The sequence below is a fragment of the Saccostrea cucullata genome, unplaced genomic scaffold (genome assembly GCF_032062105.1).
Source record: "Saccostrea cucullata isolate Sc308-1 unplaced genomic scaffold, CSIRO_AGI_Scuc_v1 ctg12299, whole genome shotgun sequence".
In the NCBI taxonomy this organism is placed as follows: domain Eukaryota; kingdom Metazoa; phylum Mollusca; class Bivalvia; order Ostreida; family Ostreidae; genus Saccostrea; species Saccostrea cuccullata.
Genome location: NW_026920650.1, coordinates 3,608 through 17,409, shown reverse-complemented (window position 1 = coordinate 17,409; position 13,802 = coordinate 3,608). Strand labels below are relative to the sequence as shown.

General features: G+C 35.6%; 2 protein-coding genes across 3 annotated transcripts; both read left to right on the top strand.

The window, feature by feature from the left end:
• Positions 1 to 345: 345 nt before the first annotated feature.
• LOC134254601 (sulfate transporter-like) lies at positions 346 to 11,628 on the top strand. Of its 2 annotated transcripts, XM_062737132.1 has the most exons (3): positions 346 to 469; positions 8,170 to 8,266; positions 9,487 to 11,628. In XM_062737132.1, exons 2-3 carry the CDS (start codon positions 8,238 to 8,240, stop codon positions 11,573 to 11,575), a joined length of 2,118 nt encoding a protein of 705 aa, XP_062593116.1. In that variant the 5' UTR covers positions 346 to 469; positions 8,170 to 8,237; the 3' UTR covers positions 11,576 to 11,628. The 2 variants fall into 2 exon arrangements, with proteins under 2 accessions (XP_062593116.1, XP_062593123.1); XM_062737139.1 differs by lacking the exon at positions 346 to 469 and having other exon boundaries at positions 8,151 to 8,266.
• Positions 11,629 to 12,610: 982 nt separating this feature from the next.
• On the top strand, positions 12,611 to 13,588 carry LOC134254591 (histone-lysine N-methyltransferase SETMAR-like). Its single transcript, XM_062737122.1, has one exon. It carries the CDS (start codon positions 12,611 to 12,613, stop codon positions 13,586 to 13,588), a length of 978 nt encoding a protein of 325 aa, XP_062593106.1.
• Positions 13,589 to 13,802: the final 214 nt, after the last annotated feature.

The window sequence follows — 13,802 nt, the reverse complement described above, 5'->3', positions numbered from 1 at the left end:
AAAAATATTCATTACAAGTCAAAACTGTAGTAAATTAAGAAGTAGATGTATTATTTTCTACACTGATATTGAAATTGTTGTGTTTCAAGATAACAGTCTGCTGCCAACTGTATCAAAGGGCAGTAAACAATATATTTGATAATGGTTTTACCTTTCAACAGTTTTGAAAAACTAAAAGCACTACTCTTGAAATAAACCAAATGAATGTTATATTCAACATGCTCCATTAGTTTTTTTTTTAAGAACATGGATGCATGCCTAGCAGCAGCAGTAGTAATGATTCTATTGTATCTATAGTGCCCCATTAGCAAAGCTTCATGTATAGAAAGAAGGTACTGTGTGATATTCACACTATCCATGCCGAGTATGACACTATTGATTTCTATCACCTTATAATTTCACAGCTACAGAGCAGCAGGTTGTCTTTTACAACTGAAGGAATAGGATGTGAATCAATGACAAATTAGAAGTAAGTCAACTTATTTATTGTATCTTAATTGAATACTATATTCATAATGGTTTTTATTATGATTTAAAGAGCAGTGTTTGTGACTGTCATCAGTTAAGACCACAGAACATTAACTGGCAAGATTGGAAATATGCAGCTCACATCATTTCTGTTACAATCAAAACAATGAGATGGGCGGTAACAATTCGACTCGGACGTGGGGAAAACATTAGATTGAAATTCGAGTTAGAAATTCATTTTCAATCCACCTGGGCTGTTTTCAAAAGCAAAGTGTGAATGTATGATCCAAAAGATAAATATTTCAATTCCCAAATGCATGTTGGTTGAAATTTATATTGATATGAGTTTATTAGCTTATAATATAATCGTAGGACACTGGTAAAAGTCATAGAAGACATTTTTTCAGGAGACGGTCATTTGATTCTAGAAGGGGGGGTGGTCAAAAATTGTCGGTCAGATCATGCTTTGTATATACCAATTAATTTTTAGGATGACAAGAGCTTTTTTAGTTTTGTCTTCCATGAAAAATGTTTGACAGCTTTCTTATTTATTTCCAAGATCATTAAGCCCCCCCCCCCCCCTCTCCAACGCACACATACATAAATTATACCAAACAGAAATCAGATATTTGTCCCTTCATATATTGTTTTAAAACAGTGGACAGAAAATTCTGATTTATATATTATCCCGCTTCAGACAAATTTGTCGATTACTGATTGGATAAAAGCTAATCACGTGACGCCCTGAAATTTTCCGTATTACGTCTCCATTTCCATATTACGTCTCCGTCGAGGCGTAATATGAAAATCGGGCACGCGATTCCGTTCGAAGCGTTGTTATTGTAAATAAAAATGGTGGCTAAGAAACGGTTAAACGTAGGTAGTTCAGTTAAATTTCTTGTTACCGTAACGATATTTTATGTTGATTGTTATTGGATAAAAACTAATATTTTCATAATATGCACAAATATTTTTTTTTTATATTGAAAAAGGTCTTCAGCGGGATAAATTCGTTACACAGTCAGTTAGTGACCTAATACGGATTCATACAGGGTGTGAAATGGAAATCCGTATTGGGACTCGGCTTCGCCTCGCCCAATACGGATTTCCATTTCACGCCCTGTATGAATCCGTATTAGGTCACTAACTGACTGTGTAACTAATATTATTTTCAAACTATACCAAAATTGGAATTATTTGTCTTCTGGGTCAATCAGTAATAATGTGCGTTCCGTTCTAACGTAGCTGAGGTGGATTGAAAATGAATTTCAAACTCCAATTTCAATCCAATATTTTCCCCACGTCAGCGTCGAATTGTGCCCGCCCATTCATTGTCTATCATTGAATGTTTTGATTGTAACAGATAGAAATGACGTAAGCTGCATATTTTCAATCTTGCCAGTTAATGTTCCACGGTCTTAAGTAAGGAACGACCTAACTTCGGTATCTCGAAAACTGCGATGTTTTGAATACTATGTTTATGTGGAAACTGGAAGTCCAAACCACTTTCTCTTTAGAAGATCATTACATGTCTATTTATCTAACAACATTGCATATAAATATAAATTTATAGCATGATTGTGAGGAAAATATGAAGATTTATTCAGCCAAGAAAAATCATATTCCCCAAGGGCTTCACCTAAGGGATTTCTTGGCTGAATAAATCTTCAAGTTTCCCGAACATTCATGCAATGAATTGTTTTTATACCGAAACAATCAAAAACTTTTAAATAAACATAGACTTTCAAATTTGTCACTGCTCTGAAATTCACTTTCATTTTTAACGTAAAGTTACTGAAACCATTTGACACATCACTAATCAGCAATTTTGTGACGTCAACCAGATAATTGTGACGTCTATTACTCTCTGGAGTTTACTTTCAAAGAACGATAACTGCATTGTGGGAAAATACATTAGGTATCTGAAGAGGTGGAACATGATGAAAAGCATGCCTACAACCGTGAAATAAATGTATGATTTTTTATGGCCCAATCACATGATAGTTTAGAACCAATCACATAACGTGTTGTGTAGAATAATTTTAATGAGGTATAATATTATGTTTTGTGCTACGTAGAGAACTGCTTATTCCATGCCTTCCATGATTATTATTAAATTCACTTCATTTACAACAAAAAAAGAACAGATGAAAAGATTTGTCACCCTATAAATGCATTTCCACCTTTATATGCTATTAGTCAGGTATACCACAAACTCAATGATTTTACAATGAAGCACTCTGCACTATGATTCCAATTTTAGGATCCTAGCTCTATTAACAGCAGTGTTTCTTTCACCTGGCTTAAACCCCTAAATGAAAGAAAACAAGCCCTTCCTTCTCTTTTTAATTATTTTCCTTCCAATCCTATTTTTCAATACAGTTTATATTTTTCCTAATACCGGTAATTCCTTAATTTAATACACCTTGACTTTGCTGCTGTGTCATTAGATATTAATTGAACTTGAGAGAGCATTTCAAAACATCAAGTAAGGGAAAATTACAGATAATGATGAAATCCCTTTCTTAAATGGCAGTTCCTAACAGACCTGCAATCTGTTGCATGTGAAATGTACTACCTGTACTACTGGAAGTTGACAGGCAGGTACAGCACAGGATAAGGGGGAGGGAGGGGGGCTGCCCCCATCTTTCTTCCAAAGAACTTTTCATTATTGAAAATGTTCAGTTGAAAGCCCACCCACCCCATCGTTGCAAACCACGGCCTGATAATGTACAATCCTCTCCCATTCTGGTCATGGTTGAATGAGAAGAAAATATTTCATAGATCATTAAAATATTGACCAATGTGAGTAAAGCATAGTCGGAAAATGAACTTTGATGCGACCTTTCAATATCCAATCGCAGTGTACAAAATATTTCTTGTATACTGTGACGTCAATATTATTGATATCAATTGCAATGGCAACAAAACTTGTCAATGACTGAATATGATGTCACAATAGAGAGGTGTAAATGTTGAAGATTATTACACTTTTTGTGATCAAGCAGCCACGGGTAGGAGAGAGATATATGCAGACTCCAGATCGTGGCTTGAGACAATGACCGCATCCACTTCCTTTGTTAAAGTATAGTCAAATGAGGGTAATGTAAAAATGTATGGAAAATAAAATTGGTACTGAAAGAAGCTGGAACCTGATATGATGTAATTTCAAGAAAACAACTGAACACTAATTTTATCACAATTTTCTAATTTCTTGTTAATCTTGTAACAGGGTATATTAACACATTATATGTATCAAGATATGTATTGAATTGCAATGCCTTAGAGTTGTACCACCCCTATCAAACAACATTCCTGTTTGATTTTAAACTGTTCCATTTGAGAATTTTTCACTCTTCAATTGATGAGTCACAGTATGCCAGTATAGACTTCAAATTTAAACCTACATTGTACCTATACTCTGCCCTCAGAGCCATGAAGCATCCAAGTTTCTGTATGATGCCAATGCCGACAGTGACACTAGACCTAAGTTTTTAAGTACTCATCTGAGAGACCCCTGACTTATGGTGTCGGGTGCTTGATGATAGAAAGTGTCACTACCCATGTTTATGACTTAGTAATCTCAGTGAGATGGGTAGAGACTAAAATTTTGGTCTCTACCCATCTCGCTGAGATTAATGACTTAGGTTTGATGTGGCCCAGCGAATGAGGCCGGGGCTGGGTATCCCTACAGTGAAGTCGCCTATTCCGGGTCACGTCAGGGTGTTTTGTTGATATTTTGCAAATCTGTTCAATATATATTTTATGCAATATATGTATTGAAAGAACAAATAGTGAGTCATCCAAACACCTTTTCGTTTTCAAAATAGCTACACGGGAACAATATTTACAGTGGTATTTCAGCAAGGCCTAGCTTCCCCAGTTACGAATCATTTTCTCCATTTCCAGGTCATGTGACTTCACGGTCGTGTAATATTCATGGAACATTTCGGAACACGATTTTTATGATGTTAAAACATAAAACAGTTCATACAGCTTGGAAAAAAAGTAAAACAACCACAGAAATATGTTTAAATTATTTTTAAAACAATTACAACAAAACAAATTGCAGTATGCAGAATGGAAAAAATGTATTAGGATTAAAAATAATACAACTTAAATTCATTTATTTAAGAAATGCATGTAAAGGGGTAACTCGATTTTATTTTTAAAAATATATTTTCCAGTTAGAATACTTTTGATAATCAAGGTAAATACATGGTTGTCGATTGGTTTTGTACATTGAATTTTGACATGTTCATGCTACGAGATTGCGTGACCCGCAATTGGAGAAACTACTACAGTTTGATTTAATCATCATTATAATTTTATTTGAGCAGCGATCATTATGATTGATTTCTGAGTTAAAACTAAATGTATTTGCCATTCTTTTGAGCTCTTATTATTTATCTACAACTTTTATATCAGTCTTTCTGCAGCGAACAAAAACGAAAGTAGCCCGTCACTGCAGCAGAAACATCCAAGTCTTTCATGAGTGCGTTTCAGAATTTCGATTGTCGGATGCTCTCTTAAAGTTGATATTCAAAATTTTGTAATTAATTACATACAGAAAGACCAGTTCTTCACGACCAGCGTATTCATTAAGTTTTTTGCGCTTAAATTTTAACACTAGGCATAAAATAGACGCGAGTGACCCGGAATAAAAAAGAGACGACCCGGAATTGGCGACTCCACTGTATTAGCAGAAAACCAAAGAACATCATGCATTATGGTGCATTACGAATGTTAAAAAAAAAGGAAGAATGCTCTCTGAAAATCGAGATTATACACCCGTTTTAAATCAAGGACTAGCATGAATGAGTCTTTGATATGATAAAACCATCCAACCTGCTGTTCACTTTGGTGCTATGCAATGATTTACATGTTGAAACTTATTAATCTCACTGTTAATGATTTTACCAATTTTCGCTAGTCATTCTTAAGGTTCGTCAAGGCTAAGTTCAAGCAGCATACGAAGCTTCAACCGTTTTCAAACTCATCCATTGTAATTTCTATTGAGTTTATCACTTTCAATTCCCGCCAGTACTCAGAGTACCAAATTTTAGTAACACCGATCTCGATGTAAAAATGAAATGAATGCGCATGAGTGCAAAAGGTAACAAATCTCTCTAAAATTAATTATTTATTTTAAGTAGAGACCTATATATACTATATACTAAGATAGTTAGTTAAAATATAGGTCCATGTTTTTAAGTACCAAGAAATAATAATTACTTTTTCATAAATATTTCATTCATTATATTTTTTTTCCACAGAAATAAATAAATAATAAAATAAATAAATAAATTTCGGAAGTGACTATCGAATTTTAAAAATATATCTTCTCATAAATCAATGTGGGAAAAATTTTAAAATTGATAGAAATAAAAAATAACAATAGCAACTGAAAGTTGCTTTACAATTTAATTTTGACATGATTATTTGTCACACAATACTCATTTTGGTCGCTTTGTTCATCTTCTTTTTGCAAATAAATTTTTCATAGAAATCGATGTGTTTGTGTATTATACTTTTCCTACCTCTTCTCTACGATGTATTAATTAAAATATTTACATTGTTAATAAAAAATAATGTTAAAATGCCAGAAAAAGTTTTGAATGCTTACCCAGAAATTAAAGACGTTTTCAAGCTCTGTTCAAAGTGATTTAGTCCTTTCTGATAAATAATCTGTAGCAATATAAACTTGTTTTATGAGTGTTAAAACGCCATTCAATATAAATAATAGAACATTAACAATGATAAATCTGTGTATTATTAAAAATGTGGACATAAAATTAATATCTATAAAACATATGTGGTATGTTTTTAATAAATAAGTAGTATGTGATGTGAAAAAAGTTATGAGAGTATGAGAAAAGACAGGTGATTTTGTTTGTTTGTTTTTTTTTTTACAGTTCTATAAACAATTAAAAACCCTTTCCAGAAGTGACGTTTTGGCCCTGGGAACATGTTTATTAATATCAGTTATCACAGTTTTCAATCTTCTTGAATTAAGTTTAAACATCAGGTAATAAAGTGTGTATTAAGATAAGGTCGAGTAGATACATGAATTTGTTATGCCCACCTGCCGAAAATATGATAAAGCTTTTCTTATCAAAAAGTTACCGTCGTCCGGCCGTTTGTCTATCCATAATTAAAGAAAAATGAAAAACTGAGCTATTTTCAACCAAACTTGGCACTAAGCTTCCTCGGGTAAAGGGATATACCCCCACCCCCACCCCGTGAAGTGATATGCCTCCTTGCCGAAGGAAGGGAAATAATCTAGTAACGGCAACTAAAAAACAAAGCTCAGGTCTGGAGTATTTTAAAAAGTTTCTCAAGAATAGTAAGTTCATAATAGGGCCACTATATGGAGTCAAAAAATTAACAAGAGGCCCATGGGCCACATCGCTCACCCAAGTAACTTTGTTCCTTACCAGATTCCCCCCTCTGCAATATCTATTGTGGCCTGCCCGACCTCAGGGATCATGATTTGAACAATGAAGAATCTACACTACCCCAAGATGCTTCCACATAAGTTTCAGCTTTTCAGGCCCAGTGATTTTTAAAGAATTTTCCTCTATATTTCAATGTAAAACTTAGATTCCCTATTGTGGTCCGACCCTACCTCCGGGGTCATGATTTGAAAAATTTAGAATCAACACTACCCAAGGATGATTCCACATAAGCTTCAGCTTTTGTGCCCCGGTGGTGCCTCAGAAGTTTTTTTTAATAAACCCACCCTATTTTTGTCTTTTCTTGTTTATTTCCCCTTGTATAGGGACATGGCCATTCACTTTAACAATTTAAACTCCCTTTAACCCAAGGATGCTTTGTATCGAGTTTGGTTAAAATTGGTCCAGTGGTTCTTGAAAAGAAATTGAAAATGTGAAAAGTTTACACTGACTGGCGAGCGGACGGACGACGGACATTGGGTGATCAGAAAAGCTCACTTGAGCTAAAAGGAATGTAGAGAGAAAATTTTATTCATATAAACTTCTTCTGTAGAACAGACGAACAAGAGTTGTCAATTTTCTTTCAAGTGTTACTGTATTAAGCTTTACCCCAAACTAAAGAAAGAAAAAGAGGAAAAAGAATATCAAAGATATTGCAACAGTTGCAATCAACAGCGGTGGATCCAGGAATTTCGTAACGGGGGGGGGGGGGGTGGGTCTGGTAGCTGTACTGAAGCCCCCAGTGGGTCTAAGGCAAGGTCCTTTTTGGGGGTCCGGGGGCTTCGGCCCCGAAAGCTGACAAGATCCGCCTTTGATCAAGATCATTAAATATACTAGTATTACATATACATATATAGTAAGAATTTAAATACGCTGACATATACCTTCTCCTTTAAGTCTAGTAATTCAAATAAAAATATACATGTAATGTGCTGTATCTATACAACTCATTTGAACTCATCTAAATTAATCCATCCAAACATCATCACGCACTTATGATAATTTCTTTCTTTTTTAGGGGTGGGAGGGGTTGTGGGTGGGGGTATGTTCCACACACACCTCTCTCCCCTTAGTAAGGTCCGCCAAGCTTTCAGTTAATTCTGAATGTATTTAATATGCACAATGTGACTATAAAAATATTGACAATTTACAACATGAATAAAACACTTCATAAATGTCAATTAGTTTTGAACTCTTATTTCCTGCGTCACATTTGCATTATTTTCACTGCAGATTCTTGTTTCAGGTGAGCTATAAATATTCGTCATGTGGTGTAACTTCAGGGTTTGAGTGGTGTGCACATGTCCGCAACGAATGCTTCAGAGTGGTATAGAAATGACGGAGTAAGTATTTTATTTTTGCTAGCTAAAAATAGGAATAATTAATCGATATCAAAACGTTCCTTTGTTGTTAATCTGGTGTTATCATTTTGTACATCACACATGTTACATGTATAGAGTTAGTTATTCTTATCCAAAAACAAATAATGATAAAGAATGTCGGTATTCATTGTGCAAATTATGGTGTGAATAGATTATAGATTTAGATGCCTCCATTTTCCAAACAACAGTAGCACCTTTTTTTTAAACTTCCGTTTAATCCCTGAACACCAAAGCAGACGATCATTTCACTTATTTGAAAAACTGCATGAAAATACACGTATTGTCATTTAGGTAGAAACACATGAGGAATGTGGAACATTTCTGATTGATATTTATTGCAATGATACTTTAGTTTGATTAGTTTTTAATTTAAAACATATGTGTAATATCGAAATCGCCATACGTATATCTTTCTTTCATATTTCTACGTTGAATACACGAGGCTTTCACATTAAAACTGTACAACAAACATAAAGTTGATATATACAGAAAGATCAGTTAAACGTCGAGGTCATGATAGCCTTATACAGCTGTTATACGAAAGCTAGTAAAGGACAATCTTTTTAAAAATACAGCCATGGCTTGTATTTGAATACGTACTCATATATGGTACGATTAAAAAATCTCTACGGATAATAGATTCATAAAAAACATCTACATGATTGAAAGAATCTCAAGCTCATATCAATTTTGTTATAAGGACTTTGTGGTAAATTGTCGAGAAAATACTAGTACATGATAGGAATTATAATCAGCAAATTGCAACAAATTCATTTACATTTTCTAATAACAAAGAATCCTTTATCCTTGTTTTTCGATGTTGAGTTTGATAAAATTAGACACTCGAAATGACTAATTGTCACGACAAACAACATTTTGTCAACTCTTATGTACATATATGTTAGATTTCAAGCACATGTTTACAAATGTAAATGTGAAATGACGAGATAAATATACTTTAAAAATTAAAATATTTTATGTTTTAGTTTAACATATACTGGCAAATTATATCAAATATAAATTTTATATAACATAATGAAAAATATGTTTATAAACATTGAGTGTATACGTGTACAAATACACTGTATATACACACACCAACGTACTGAATTTTATTTAATATTTATGTTGTATAACCTTTGTATGATTGACGAAAACTTGTGCATATTAACTCTTTCCAGAATCGAGGATAAAGAGGACGATAGTATCTTGAGAAATACGACGATACAGAGCCATGAAGAATTGATAGAACACGTGACTTTAATACGTCATCCTAAAACGCAAGGGAGCTTAGACGATGTTACTGAAAAAGAATATGATGACGGCAAGTGTGGAAATATAGAAAACTGCAAGTGTACACATGCTAATTTATTAAACTATCTCTTAGCTTTGTTTCCAATTTTTGGCGTTTTACGTCGCTATGACGTCAAAGAGTATCTGATCAAAGATGTCGTTAGTGGACTATCCGTGGCTTGCCTTCATTTTCCCCAAGGAATGGCGTTTGGGATACTCGCATCCCTTGCGCCAAAGTATGGACTTTACACTTCATTCTATCCTGTTATTTTGTATGTGATTTTTGGAACTTGCCCAACAGTATCGTTTGGAACAAACGCTGTGATAGCCTTATTCACGGCAAATCTTGTTCAAAGTCATGTAACGTTACCTTCTTGGAGTGGTGGCAGCACCAATAGTTCCAACGGCAGCACTGAGTCTGCGCAAATACACGAGGAGCACTTCCTGGAAGCCAAGGCGGCTGTCGCAGCAGGTTCTTCTTTCATAGTGGGGATCTTGCTTCTAGCATGGGGATTGTTAAGATTTGGTTTTATAGCATCATACATGTCAACCCCATTTATAGGGTCTTTTACGACCACTGCCACCATTCATATTATCACGAGTCAAATTCCGAAGAGCATTGGAGTTCGGATACCATCGGTCGCTGGCCCGGGGAAATTAGTGAAAACGTACATCGAAATCTTTAAAAATATAAACACTGTTAATGTAGGTTCCATTCTCACATCGATAATTTGTATCATAATTCTAATATTCTTCAAAGACTTTATAAATGAAAAGTTTAAATCAAAACTGTACATGCCGATTCCAATAGATCTTATATTAGTGATTTGTGGAACTATTGTATCGTACTTTGGGAACCTAAAATCTAAATTCGAAATACCAGTTGTAGGCGAAATCTCTCTAGGAATCCCACCTCCTACTCTTCCTGACATAACAACTGGTATTATAGGAGATTCTGTCGTGATTGCCATCATAGTGTTCGTTTTGACCATTTCCATGGCCAAAGTCTGCGAGAGTAAGAGCACCATCAATGCCGACCAGGAACTGGTAGCGTACGGAATGTCCAACTTTGGTGGTTCCTTTTTCAGGTGCTTTCCTTCCTGTGTAGCACCACCTCGTACAATTTTACTGAACACAATGGGGACCAAAACCACATTAAATGGACTATTCTCAGCTGTCGTTATATTGCTTATTTTATTGTTTTTAGGAGAGTACTTTCAATACCTACCATTGCCCATTTTGTCTATAATGGTCATCATGGCAGTTAAGAATCTGCTTCTTCAGTTCCGCCAGTTACCACGGCTATGGAAGATAAACAAATATGATTTTACCGTTTGGGTAGCCACAATAATGTGTGGAGTCTTTATTGATTTTCCTTATGCTTTATACTGTGGAGTTGGACTAAGTATTTTCTTGGTCGTGTTTCAAAGCCAGAAAGGAAAAGTGGGTTTGTTTGGGAAAGTGGTGAACGAAGATTTGTATGTTGAAGAGTCAAAATACACAGTTCTTCCGTCAAATGTGAAGGTATTTAAAATGGAATCGTCCCTTTTCTTTGCAACAGCGGAGTCTTTTCGTGAAAATTTATACAAACTGGCCGGAGATCCAAGGAAAATGAAGAAAAGCTCGGAAGAGGTGTCAATTTCTGTGGACGAAAGACCTCCTAGGGAAAGTAGGAAAAACAAAACTTCCTCCTGTGGCAACCTCGAAGACAGACTATGTGAAGGGGACATACACACCGAGACGAAGTATGTTGTCATTGACTGTTCGTCTTTCAATTATGTGGACAGTAATGGAGTTTCCATAATGTCGCTAGTTGTCATGGAATACCGGTCAGTTGGGATTAAAGTTCTATTGGTCAGGTGCAGCACAAACTTTCTGGGAGTGATGTCGAGGTCAGAGTTGATGAAGACGGTCGGGGAAGAAAACGTGTTTCCGGATATAGTGGACGCTTTGCATCTTGCTATATCAGATGAATGATGTAGTTTAGCGGTCCTTTTACTGATTTCATAAAATGATGATATGATATTCAACATTTGTTTTCTGTTATTCTTGAAAAGCGGGAGGGTATATAGTAATCGTTATGTCCGTCCGTCCGTCTGTTACGCTTTGGGGTACCCATCTCTTATCCGCCACTCCTCTCATACCACTGAATGAAATTTGATGAAACTTTCACTGAATCTTTATTACATATTGCCATTTTGCACTTCTTATTTTACTTTTTGATCCGACACATATTTTGGGTTTCCCATAGCAAAACATAAACACTCCCGTGGCCTAATGAAGACCCCTATTGATTTTGAGGTCCAAAGTCCATTATATATTCATGTGGGAGGCGGGGGTATCATTAAATGAGCTCATTGCTCGCAATAATTCTAGTTTGAAATAAATTTATAAATATGGCCCTTTGAATTAAATCTAAAATGGAGAAGGCATAACAAACAACAAAATTTGAAAGAAAAAAAACTCGCACATGTACTTTGCAAAGTGTAACTAGATGTACTGTGAGCAATGAGCTCACTAAATGATACCCCCCCCCCCCCCTCGCATATGGTAATAAAAGCAGAGTCCATGATTTGCGCATGGAGACCCAAAATAAGAGTCAGATCAAAGAGTGAAATAGGAGGTGCACAATCGCATTATGTAATAAAGAATCTGTGATATATCGGTTCTTATTCAGCAGTAAAGGAAGTTGCGAATAAGAGATGGGTACCCCTCAGTACAGTATAATAGAAAGTATGGCCTTGTCCATGTTTTGCCATGGGAAACCCAAAATATGTGACCAATCCAAAAGTAAAATAAAAGGTGCACAATGACACTATACGAGGGTTGTTCGATATGTGTTGTGTATTGTACCACAGCGCGATAACGCCTTGCACGATTTCGTCGATATTTATACGCCTGGATAACTCTATTCAATACCTTGCCAACAGTATAAACACGAGCCTTCATCTACACATGGTTATAAAATAATCGTCATTTCAATAGAGCCAGTCGTTGACCACTGTTGTAAAAATGGTTGGGAAAAGGGTTGAGAATATTGAAGAAATTAGAGCTTATATAAAAGTTCGCACAACACTCAATAATTCGGTAAAGCAGATTTTTACTGAATTGGGGGAAGTTTATGGGTCTGATAAGGTATCTTATGAGACAGTTCGTAGGTGGAGACAGAAATTTCTGACTGGCACAGAGTCCATCAAAGATGCAGCAAAATCGGGTCTACCTGTGACTGTATCAGGCAAGACAAATGTCTCAAAAGTCAAGGAAATAATTGAAAGTGATGGCAGGTACACGATTCGTGATATTGCCAAAGCTGTTGGCATATCGCGGGTGCATTTCATTTTGAAGCGTATTTTGAAAGTACGAAAGATTTCTGCCAGATGGATACCCCATACATTGACAGATGACCAAAAAAAGGTACGAATACAAACCGCTAAGCGACTGCTAAAAATGTTTCCAAACTTCAATCAAAGACAATTTGCAAACATAGTTACTGGTGACGAAACAGGGGTTCACTATTTCGAACCAGTAAGAAAAGTTGGAAACAAATTATGGCTAACCAAACACGGTAGAAGGCCTGTAGTTGCCAAAAGGACAATGAGCATAAAGAATGTCCTTTATTGCATATTCCTCTCTTGTGACGTTTTAGCCGTACAAATTCCGGTGCCGAAGGGCAAACGTGTTACAGGTCGGTATTACCGAGATGTTGTACTGAAAAAGCTCAAGAAATATCAGAAACGACGTCCTGTGTCGGGATTTAGACATGTTCGCCTTCTTTATGATAATGCTCCATCACATACATCTGAGCTTGTGAAGCAATTTTTGAAGTCGGAGAAGGTTACCGTCTTGCCACACCCACCATACTCTCCGGATTTAGCACCATGCGACTTTTTCCTTTTTCCAAAACTTAAAAAGTTCTTATCTGGTCGTCGATACAAGTCCCGACAGGCCCTTGGCTCAGTCGTCAGTCAGTGCCTCAGAGGTTATACCTAAATCAGCGTACCGTGACGCATTTCAGAAATGGATTCAGAGATTAAAATTGTGTTTTCAAATCACGGAGAATACTTTGAAGGGATGTAATGTCCATTTGACTGTTTGAATCGAATGCTTTTGAGATATCGTACAATACACAATACATATCGAACAACCCTCGTATATCAAAGATTCTGTGAAAGTATCATTAAATTTCATCCAGTAGTAAAAGAGG